At 37.9% G+C, this 12177-nt stretch overlaps 1 protein-coding gene across 1 annotated transcript in view; it reads left to right on the top strand.

Moving 5' to 3' along the window:
* Window positions 1-12177, top strand: part of KHDRBS3 (KH RNA binding domain containing, signal transduction associated 3) — an 89056-nt gene that overhangs the window by 29545 nt on the left and 47334 nt on the right. Inside the window, exons 3-4 of the mRNA XM_041479461.1 lie at window positions 7547-7663; window positions 9740-9886. Coding sequence (XP_041335395.1) covers window positions 7547-7663; window positions 9740-9886 — 264 coding nt within the window. The remainder of the gene's footprint in view (window positions 1-7546; window positions 7664-9739; window positions 9887-12177) is intronic.

Raw genomic sequence — 12177 nt, forward strand, 5'->3', positions numbered from 1 at the left:
AATACCAAGGGAGAATTCCTCAGAAAAATGGTTGGAAGATTTGTTTTTCATTTTTGAGTTTTCTTTCTACTGATCAGTGTTGGTGACAAATGCTTCAAAAGAATGAAATTCCAGACTTAAATATGGATGAAATCTGTGCAAAAAAAATATTCTGCATGGCAGTATTGAGTTCAGAGTTCTCCTATCATTCTGGCTTGTTTGCCTGCAATCCACACTAACGCTGTTACCTATTTTGCAAGATCCTGAACAAAGACATCTCCATTTTTTCAGGAGATGTAGTCTTTATGGGGTTAGTGACCTGGGAATCTGCTGTTTAAGGCTGACAAAACCATTATAATAATTAATAAATCTCTCAAACAAGAATTGGGTTACAGTTTGGGTTTAATCTAACTAACTTTGGTAACCAGGAAGTAGTGAGAAAAAGCAAGCTTGCTTCAACTTCATTAATGGAATAGTCCCCTAAATAATCAATCCTGCTTTTAAACTAGATCCAAAAAATCCCCCAAGTTATTTAAATTGTTAAATCCTTAACAGTGTTGAATAGATGAAAGTGAAACTAGCCACAAATATAAGTGATTCTTGCCAACAGAAACTATTCCTTTGTTTATATTTGCCAGGGATGACTCTGGGAAAGAAAGATGCCTCTGCTGTTTATGTATATTGATATTTAATTAATCATATCCTAATTTTTTGTTGAGCCAAAACAACCCATCGGTGCCCTGTTCCCAAGCAAGACAGCCTACTAGACCTGACATGTATATTGCATTGCCTTTTCCTTCTTTAAAACTTTTCTGTAACTCTGATTCCTTGAATAAATCATAATAGCCTTCAACACAGGTCAGGCAGTCCAGGCTCTGATCAGATCAGCCTGGCAGAGTAATGCTTGCTCACATTTCCTGTCCTGTCAGATCCATTCTCATGAGCCCATGGCTGGGTCCTGTGCAATTACCTCTGACAGCCCTGGAAGGTGACAGGTTAAGTGCAGCAGAAGCTCTTCAACTAAAGTGCAGAGCAGCTGGGTTTCTGTTGGAAAAGAAACTGGTAGACCTCACATTCAAAAGTGTGTATTGCACTTTTTTGGGCATCTTTGCTCACCCTGAAAAATAATGAGTCTTTTGCTTAGTGCACAAATAGTTGAGTGTTTCTGGTGATGTGCTTATCTGGCCTCCTGCCAAAGAGCTCTTGGTTCCTTCTGTGATACTCTAATTATATCCTTTAACTGGGAACCTTTGCCTTATCTCAACCCTTGTCAGCGTTAGTTAACACGCTTAATCTTATGCTACAGATAGTTGGTCTAAAAGGGTTTTTTAATATCTAGACCTTGGTGGAAGGTGATAGAATAACCAAGACAGCCTGAATTTTGTCTGTGCTATGAAATAACTCAAGATGGTTAGTCCCAGGAGTTATGTTCACTTTCTCCTGGAAGCTGGTTGTGCATTTGAATAAATTTCCTTGTGTTATTTACAGACTCCTGTAAAAAAAAAAAAAAAAGTCCCTGATTTAATATGTCTTGATATGGTGACAGTCTTACCTGGTAAGATAAAACCTTGTGTAAACTCCTCTATAGATTGCAGGCTCAGTCACATGTTTTCAAAATATTGTTGTGCAGGGTCTTTTTTTTGTTTGGTTCAGCTCTCTAGATGCCTCCAAGAGGCCTGAAGAGCTGTGATACAGAAATTAATCTGAGGTATTTAAGGGGAAGCTTGAATAAGCTTTGGTAATGCTGTCTGCAATCCTGTTGTAACTGGGACATCTACTACAAATAAGGATTAGCAAGGTTGGGTTTTTATGCAGCTTTATAGGAAAAGGGCCAGACTTTTTGAGGTAGAACTGATTTCTAAATCAAGTTACCTATAGAAAGGAGTCCATGTGGATGCTGGATGTAGTGGAATCAGATCTTGTCAGCTTAGGGCACTGAGGTTACAGTGACTTGCTCTTTGATCTGCTGAATATCTCAACTGGCTCTGGGTTGTGTGTGAGAATGTGATGCTTAAACCTGTATTTCTTTTGTGTTTCATGCTTGAAAGTAATCTTCAAACTTTCACAGACTTAAAGGCATAAAAGGTGAGCTGGCCACTCAAGGAAGATCCTGATGTAGTTGTGGAGGGGTTCTGGATCTGTCCCAATTCTGCTCTGAAGAGTCATCACACGTGAAAGGTGTTTTAGAGCTTTGTTGTGTACTTGTGAGGCAGGAAGGTGTTATCCCCCTCCCATACATTTAATGAGTATGCATTGTGAAGTAGTTTAGTCTCAGAGCCTGATTTTGCTTTGACAGTTTGTTGAACTTGGGTGTTCTGAATTAGGTGAAGAAAATAGCTTCCATGGATAGTAAATGGAATCATGATGGCTTTCCATGAGATGGATCAAAACTGTGGGGAATAATTATTTCCATTTTGACAGGCTACCATTTTAAAAATTGCTCGTAGATCTACACTTAAATACTGGGTAAATCTCAGAAGTTAAGAAGAAATGGTCTGTTGTTCCCCCAAGTAATACTTTAATCATATTTTCTCAAAAGTTACTGACTTGTGGAACTGGTATCCATTTAAGCCTTTTAGCTCAACTTTTAAAGTGAAAATACCTGTTTTAAAATATCATTGTCATATACAATACATCTGGCATTGTTATGTCAAGTCATGGAGAGATTAATATTTTAATCACATGACTAGTTAGAAAGCAATTTTTCATAATAGCTCATTTTTTAAAGCAGAAATGAGAAAATGTTGTTGCATAACCAGAAATAATGTAGAGGAACAAGCATCACTAGTAATACCAGAGATACCTTTTGAGCAACCTTATAGTAAAATTGACCAAGCTTTCTGCTATGAATAAATGTTTAAAGACCTATTACCATGTTACATGAAGGAGAGTAGTTTGTGGTGTAACATTGATGCTTGAAGCACTTACCTTTCTATAAAAACTTTCTTTCTGAAATGAATAGGAAAAACCTTGAAGTTTGCCTTGTTTCAGGTCATTCAAGGGGAAAGTGCTGAATCTTAAATTAACTTTTTTTTTTTTTTTTTTTTTTCTAGTGACCCTGTCACAGAGAAACCATTGCAGAAAACTAATCTGTCAGGAAAGCTTTCTATGGCTTTAGTAACAATGGAGTGCTTAAAGCTTTACAGGAAAGCATTTGGTCAAGCATTTATACTTTCACTAAGTGTTTTAAGCTGGATGAACCATTCTTAGCAGACTTGCCTTGGTTGGAGATAAACAAGGATTACTTTTTCTATTACAACCCCTTTTCTGTAATATATACATTTAAAAATGCTGCAACACTGGCATTAGATTTTTTTTGTTATAATTCATATAGTAGATCAAATGGTTCTGAAGAGAATATCATGTCCTTTGAATGTTCTTTGTGTTTCTTCAGAAATGTTTTCAGGGAATAGTTTCAAGCAGTGCTGTGGTAAGGAAGCAAATCTCTAGACAACTGTTCAACTCATGTTTTGATTTGGTGATTCTGAGGAAATGGGTGCTGCCAAGTGATGCCCATGATCTCCATTGTACAAAAACTGAAAAAATGCTTCTTAAACAAGGATTTATGAACAGCTAAGAAAGGAGACAATTTTGAAGCAAAAACATTATAATATTTTTTTCATTTCTTCTATTGTGAAAGATGTTTTGTATTTAAGATGTATTTTAAATTAGAGATTTTTGTTACAGACTTTAGGATAATGTGTAAAAGGGAAACAGATGCACTCCTTCAGTACAGTTAACCAGTATTTGCCAGCTAATGGACACCACGGTCAAGAGAAAAATCCCATGTCCCAGGAATCTGAGGAAGGACTGTTGCACTGCATGGTGTATCTTTACCCACAAAGTAAACCAGTTCTCTGATTTTAGGAGTAAGAACACCTCTCAAATCTTGCATCCTTTTGCTCAAACAAATGTATTATCGGATGATATTTTGTTCAGAGGGTACCATTTATCAGTAGCAGAATATTATTTGGTTAGAAGTGTAGCTGAGGTGCTAATTTTTCCCATTTTATCTAATTGTTTCCTCCCAGGTCTGTTAATCTGAGTCTTAATATTGTTTTTGCAAAGATGTCTGTAATTTTGAGTGAGATAGCATATTTGCCAAATCCTTCAGAGCTGGTCAGAAGCAAATTTGAGTTGGGGACTTTATCTCCTCTTATATATGCCATTGTCCATAGTTTACTGGTACTTACCTAATACATTAGAAGCTGTCTTAGTGCAGAGACAACTCCTGATTTGACAAAGGTGATCCAGTGCAGAGTGACATTTGTTTAGTCTTAAGAGTTCATCTGTCCTGTAGAACTGAAAACTTCACCAGCTTGCACGGGAATACAGCGTGACTGCTTTAATACAGTGTTAAGCTGAAGCTGGTGAAAGTGAGGACAATTTTTGATATTTACAGCAGTTTGGAGGTGATTGTGCTGCTTGTGAGGGGTGAGTAAAGAGGGGAGTCTGGCATGTCTGATTGTGACCCAGCACTTGTGAGCGTGACTGGTCTGACTCGGCCAGAGCTGCTCAGATGTCTGTTTGCTACTATCCAGTGTGTCTAATTCAAAGATAGTTTATGAGCTTTGAGTTCAATAATAAACCTGAATTTATTCTTGGTTTTGTGCTCTTGGGGCAAATAAACCCTAAATGTGGAACATGGGAAGCACCCATGCAACTTGTATGTGAGCAATCTTGTGTAAGAGCTAACCTGGATCTGCCAGGCTTGCTTGCTTCTGTAACACCAGCAGATAAATAGGATTTGTTAATTTTTTAAGTAAAATTTCTTTTACTGTGCACTGGATTTGTACCTTTGAGTCATTCTATTATTTGACTGAAAGCAGTGAATAAGTAATAATAGTAACTTAATGACTGATACTTTGAGTGTTTCTGTATCTATGAAATATCTCAAAATAAACCTTTGATCAGATGTTTCCAATTGTAAAAGGGAGATAAACCAATAGTTTGAACAAAATGTATTACCTGTTCAAAGTAAATAATCTGTTTTCTACTGAAAGGATTCCTTCAATATCATAAATGGGTTTTATTTATGGAATAATCAACTGAAATGTTCCAAAGCCTTTCAGTTTTGTTATGTGGGAGCAAAAATGCTTTGTGAGTGCGTTTCAAGCTATATTTTACTAACCTTTGTTTGTGCTTTTGAGATACACCTAGAAGTATTGTGCTTTTAAATCAGCAGAATTTCAGACTTGCAGCACAAGTTTCTTATGCTTCAGACTTGTCAAATAAAATATTTGGAGCCTCAGTGCACAGAAAAGAACAGTTCAGTGGATCTCAGGATACAGACAATACATTTTAATGTTCATGAAATGTGTCTAGAACATGTCATCTGTGCAGTCCTTGTATAGCTTCTGTAGTGTCTGACTTTGGCACTAGAGATTTCATGGTTTTTAAAAGATGACAACTTTTGGAGGGATTAAAGTTCGGTACATCAAATTTTAGATTTACACAACAATAAACTACTTGGTTTTAACTGAAAGAATATAGCTGCAGTAAAGTATAAGTGTTTATTTTTGTAGCTTAAAAGGCTGTTATAAGTAGACATAAGCAATCTTAAGTAATGCTTGAGAAACTGAGGTGGTGTTCCTCTACATGAAAGCTTTACTTTCAGCTGAACTATGAGCTTCCTTTAAGGAAACTCTTGAAAAGAAGTAATTGACTTCTCGAGGTTCAAATTAGTTACAAATTGTTTCAATTTGTTTGCTTTCCTTAGTTATATGTTCAGAAACAATAAAAGCAGAAGTCCAAGTTAAAGGAATCTCTGGAAAGCATCTGTGCCTTCACATGTTCAACTTTCTGTTGAAATGATTGTAAATTAAATTGCACAGGACCCCATCAGTGGCCTTGAGTCCTGAATATTCTCAGCGAGGGAAATTTCTGCCTGTATCTGTTCAATCTTTCTGATTAATATTTTTATTGACTGTATCTTAAGACCTATTAAAAAAATGGACAAGTCTAATAAAAAAAAAAAAATTCCCTGAGAATTTTTGATGTGACCTGATATTTTCAGAAAAGACTGGTTCATGCAAGGCCTTAAATGTAATAAGCTCTGTGGACTTCAGTAATCTGTAAGCCATTTTCTCAATACTATTGTGTCAGGTCTACATTGGGAATTAAATGTGCAACTAGTAAGGGGAATTAACTTATATTTCCCTATTTAGTTGACCTTTAATGCTTGTTTTCTTTTTTGTCTAAAGCTGAAAGAAATGAACTGGCGCTGTAGACTTTCTGCGTTGTAGGATGAGTGCAGCTGGGCCTTTGCTCCATCAGCACTTCCAGTGTAGCAACAAGAGATTTGGGACTGCCATTGCCCCATTGTTAGGTCCTTTCAAGTAACTCCAGATGAACAGGGAGATCAGTGCAGCCCATCTTGGCTCTTGAGTGACATGGTAGTAGAGGGACAAGCAAAGAACTTACAAACTGTTTCATAAATTTGAGGCCATAAGGCTTAAGCTTGTTTGCTGTTCAATATCACTATATTTTATTTCTGCCTAAAACTATCTTTATAACATGATTGCGTCACTTCAGTTGTTGAGTGTCTCAACCTTCTTATCTGTTGTAACCAGTTTTCCAGCATTGTTTATCAGGGCAATGGGAGAACAATACCTTCTTTAACCTTCCTTTTCTGGTTGGGACATCTGGAGAAGCCCTTTCTGTTGTTCTTTGTGCTCTTTGCCAGATTCAGTTTCAGCTGTGCTTGGGCCTTCCTCACCCCAGCTCTACACAAGCAGACTTGATCTCTGTATTCCTCCCAGCTCACCTGTCTTAACTTCCACTGTCTGTGCACTTGTTTCTTGCCCTTTAGTTTGACCAGCCTGTCCCTGCTCAGCCTTGTGGGTCTCTTGTCTTCCTCTGAATTCTTGCTGCTGGGAATCGCCCCGTGTTCAATAGAAGACTTCCTTGGAGATCTGCCAGCTCTGTTCCTTATCCCCGAGGGCAGTCTCTCAGGAGATCCCACTGACTAGCTCCCCAAAGAGCTGGAAGTCTGCTTCCCTAAAATTCTTGAGCCCAACTTTACTCCTTACCTGATCCACATCCAATGCGCGATCACTGCTTCCAATCCTGGTGTCCCCATGGAGCTCATTTGTGTTGGTGACCAACAGATCCAGTAATGCCTCCCCTTTGGTAGGTCTGTTGGTTACCTGGGTCAGGAAGTTGTCCCACATGCATTCCAGGAGTCTCCAGGGTTGCCTGCAGCTTTTCCAGCAGATGTTGGGGTGGTTGGAGTCCCTCAGTGGGATAAAAGCCTTGGACATGATGTCTCCTGTTAGCTGGAGCAAGAGGGCTTTGTCAACAGGCTCTTCTTGATCTGGCAGCCTGTAATGGACACCAAGTCATGCTTCAGTTCAGATACTTCTGTGTTGCTGGACCCACTGACATTCTATTAATTGTACTACATTATTGTACTTAATATTTTTAAATTTATCATCTAATCATTTGCACCTATGACCAAAAGCTGTTTCAGCAAAATATCCATTTTAATTTAATCATTGCTCATTATTTACAATTAAAAATCCAGTTAAGTTAATGTGTTGTTTTTTGTTTGTTTGTTTTCTTACAGTTCAACTTTGTGGGAAAACTTTTGGGTCCACGTGGTAATTCTCTAAAGCGTTTACAGGAGGAAACACTGACAAAAATGTCTATTTTGGGAAAAGGTTCTATGAGGGACAAGACAAAGGTAAGGCCTGACTATATTTGATACTTACTTCAAATTTCTGAGGAGGGGAACAAACCTTGCAACAAAAATTGGAACAAAGGAAAAGCATAGGAGATCCTAATATTGATTATTGGTTAATGTCTCTCTTTGGCCAGTCAAGCCAAGATTCCACGTGCAGTGGAATCAAGCCAGTAGATGTCAAGTAATGGAAGACAGAGAATTGTATGGAAGCTAAATTGCTGTCAAAGAGGGATACTGGAATGGGAACAAGTTGTGGCTTTTGTGTTGGTCTTCAAGGGAAACTAAAAAAAACCCTGAAATGCTTAATGTGTTCCCAGGGTTGTGAGATATAGCCAGCGAGTGAGTGAGCTCATTTTCATTTGTGTGCTGTTATAAGAGTTTTTGTGTGTAGTGTTTTCATAGAACCACAGAATATCCTGAGCTGGAAGGTACCGACGTGGATCATCTAAGTCCAACTTCTGGCCTTGCAAGTAATGGAGAAAGTAATGGAAGCATTGCCAAGTCATGTTACAGAGCTAAAATAAAATACAATAATAAAGTGAACTTAGCAAAAAAAGCACAGAGTGATTTTAAAAGGTTTGGTTATGGGAATGATCTTAAAAAAACCTGCTTTGAAATTCTGTATGTTTTGTTTAAGGTGCTGATTGAAATGCTTTTTTACCAGGTCTCATGCAGAAAAGGGTGACTCTTCTGTTGCTTATTGCTTTTGTCAGCCAACTTGATCAATAAACACAGAAAGGAAGTTTCTTAGCACTCTGTTTTCTGCATAAACTAACTACACAGTGATTTTTTTTTTCCTTCTCTTGGGGGAAAAAAGGACAGGGAATGTGTGGTGCAAGCACATACTAAAAGCCAGTATATGGAGAACTCAAGTAGTTTCCAGTGCTAGTGGCTCATGTTTTGAGTAACTGTGCCTAAAGTATTTAACTGAGAAGCAGTTCCTATTAAAACTATATGTTTGAGCTGTCATGTTTATATTAGGTTACTTTCTATTTTTTATGATCTTTTATTTTTATTGACAAAATAATGATTTTACTGATGGAGTCTAATCTTGCTGAGTGACCTCTTAATATTCTTGGTCTGGATGTTCTGACAGCAATCTAGACTTTTTTTTTTAAACTTCTGTTTTAAACTTCTTCATAATTAAAAGCAAATCATGTTGATAAGAATGTTATTCATGAGGAACAGAAATGGATTGTCACATATAAACCTCAACCCATAATTAGGGGTGTGCAGGGGAGATTTCAGCTATCATTGCAAGTTACAATTTTAGTCATCTTAAGTGTGAAGTGCTTATCTGGTGCTTGTCAAATACAGGAAGCTGCAGGGGAGTGTTAGTTTTTTAGACTACAGAACTGCTAATTATTTGATATAGTGTTGTCTGGTAAAACAATGAAATTATTTTTAGTGCTGGTTTCATCCCTTTGGACCAGTCAAGTACACACGGGCGAGGGGCAGCCTGAAAAAAGCAAGTGCTGCCCTTTTGGTCTGTGAATATTTTGCATGTGAATGTCAGTATTTGAGCACTGAGCTCTGCTTTACTTCATTGAACTCAGCTTTGCAGTCATTGAAGTGGGTTGGGTGAAGGAAGATAAAAGACATAAGCTTGCTACTGAATTAGTTGGTGAACTCTTTTTGCTAATGTTCTTTTCCCTCATTTCATATGCTGTTAGCTTTATGTCCAAATAGCTCAGTTCTGTGAAGGATGCCACTCACTGGATAAAAACTTCAGTGAGAACAACATAGTAATGCTGAGATTGAAATAATATTGGTAAAAGAAGCTTGCTCTTGTGGAATATTAGATCAAACATGTTTCTGTAGACTTTACTTTCAAGAAAAGAGTGACTTCTTCATGAAACTGGTGCACCTGGGAGAACTCTTGGAAGCATTCCTGCTTGTGCTACAATTTCTGTATGTGAGCAGAAGCTGTTGGCTCTTACTTTGCATTATTTTTATTTGCAGACATCTGAACATAAGTGAACAGTGTCTGCAAATTCTTCTGGAGAAACTTCCACATTTGCATTACAATGTTTCAAACAAGAATGTGTAAAACCAATCTTTTTCCTTATCTCCTAGGAGGAAGAGTTGAGAAAAAGTGGAGAGGCAAAGTATTTCCACCTAAATGATGACCTGCATGTTTTAATTGAAGTGTTTGCTCCACCTGCAGAAGCATATGCCAGAATGGGACATGCATTGGAAGAAATTAAGAAGTTCCTCATTCCTGTTAGTATTTTTTATTTTAATGAGAATTCTTGAGTGAGAAATGTTATCTCTAAAACTGAGTAAGCTGGTCTAGCAAAGGTATCCCTGCTCACTGCAGGGGGGTGGAACTAGATGATGTTTAAGGTCCCTTCAACCCAAACTGTTCTATGATTGTGAACAGTGCACAATATTGGTCAGGTCATATTGCTTGATTTCCTTTGTGAAAGAAATTATGATTATCAAATACTTTGCATTTTGATACAGGCAGTTACTGGGTGAATCTGTAACAGTCCACACAAATCTCATCACCTGACCTACAGTAAAAGAGAAACTTATTCTTGCTTAACTAGTCATATGCAAAGTATCATAGACTACAAATAATTGTAAATATCTGTAAAATGTGCCTTTAATGTTTTCTTTGTACACGTGAAGCATCAGTTCTGTTTAAGAATTAATACATTTGAAGCTGTAATGTTTCTCTCACCTGTAATCCTGGTTTTGAGTGCTGAGAATCAATACAGGTTTATCATGTATCTTCATTTTTATCACAATACTAGTGATTCATGAGCTGTACTTGTTCTCTGGTGTATACTTCAGCTTCCATTGTATGGGTGTATAAAATGACATCTGGTTTCCAGTACAATTTTGTACTCCAAGTTTGGGATATATATAGGTAATGGGATTCTAATGTCTTCTATAAGAAGGTAACTTCATCTGCTCCTCATGTAAGAAGCAACCTTACTTCTTTTCAATCTTAAACTGCTTGAAAAAATCCAGTCTCTCTTAGGAAGTTCTGGAGCACTTGAGGTGATATTTCTCTCTGTGAAGTTCCCAACTGTTTTAGCTCTTATGTGAACATTTCTTCAGCCTTTATGGGTGATCAAAGGAATAATATAGAAAGCAAAGCATTCTCAAGGTGCATTGACTTCTTTTTAGTTTTACTGTGGAAAATGTTACCCAAGTGTTAGTCTTTATTTGTGTCAGATCTGGGAATTGTGGGGATCTGGCCAAGGAAAGTTTCCTGACGCATGTGTCTGAGTGACAACAGCTTGGAAGTGTCTGAGTGGAGCCAAAGTGGCCATACTGGGAACCAGCTGGGATTGTGTCTTGTGCAGTTGGTGCTGCTGACTTAACTGCTGGTGCTCCTGTGTGTATTTTGGGAATTATAGCTTGTACCAAACCTACTCCACATCTATGAAAACACCCAGTGAGTGGCTGGGCACCAGAACAGGCTCCCCAGGGAAATCGTCAAAGCACCAAGCCTGGCAGAGTTCAAGGAATGAACAGTACTCTCAGGCACATGGTGGGATTCTAGAGGTGTCCTGTGCAGGGCCAGGATTTGGACTTAAATGATCCCTCTTGGTCCCTTCCAACCCAAGCTATTTTATGAAACTAAGTCTCCAGGTGACTGGAGCTGTGTGCTCCTTGACTGTTTCTTCTGACCAGTTTTTGGCTGAATGAAGTGAGTTCATGTGCCCCAATACTACACTGTGGTATGAACAAAATGATGATAAATGACAGTCATCAGGAGATTCAGTAGGAACATGTCCTGATGTGAAATAACACTAATGTATATGTACTTTAGGACAGTTAAAAAGCAAAGATGTCCTGGGCATTATGTTCTCATCTTACAAAAAATCAAGCATCACATTGTATATTTGTCTGCAGGTTCCAAATTGCTTTTTTCTTGATGCATATGAAAAGAGGTGAATGAGCACACTACTGTTCAGACATCCTAACAGATCAGACAGGGGATACTCTACAGAATATTTGTAGAAATGCTGGGCTGTCATAATGTCAAAGGTTACTCTATTTACAAGATTCATGATTTAATGGTGTGGAGAGATAAGGGAGAATTAAGTTCTTGGCTATTCTAGACAGCAAACAGCTGCCTTTTTTAGATAGAAATATGTCCAATTTGATAAATGCTTCTTGTACATGCTGGAAGGAAGGATATGCCTGATCCCCATTCCCCCTTCATCAGAGGTCTTATTTTTCTTCATTGAGCTTGATTTCCCTAATGTTGCTGTAAATGAAGTAAGCTTATCAAAACCTGGTCATTAGTGTGTTAAGCCAGTAGAATTACAGACTGATAACGACCAATTCCATTGACTGGTGGTTATACACTTTTCCATCTTTATTTTTTGATCATTGCATCTTTATTATACTGAGCTGAACTGATGCTACATAATCTTTCCTGAACTGTGGGATCACGCCAACACTGTCTTAATTTCCCTTTGGCTTTTCAAATGTGAGCTTATCAGAATTGCTGTAAATGCCTTAATCTCTTTTGTCTGCCACCCCCCCCCCCC

Source organism: Pyrgilauda ruficollis, unplaced genomic scaffold (genome assembly GCF_017590135.1).
Source record: "Pyrgilauda ruficollis isolate IOZ18807 unplaced genomic scaffold, ASM1759013v1 scaffold48, whole genome shotgun sequence".
In the NCBI taxonomy this organism is placed as follows: Eukaryota; Metazoa; Chordata; class Aves; order Passeriformes; family Passeridae; genus Pyrgilauda; species Pyrgilauda ruficollis.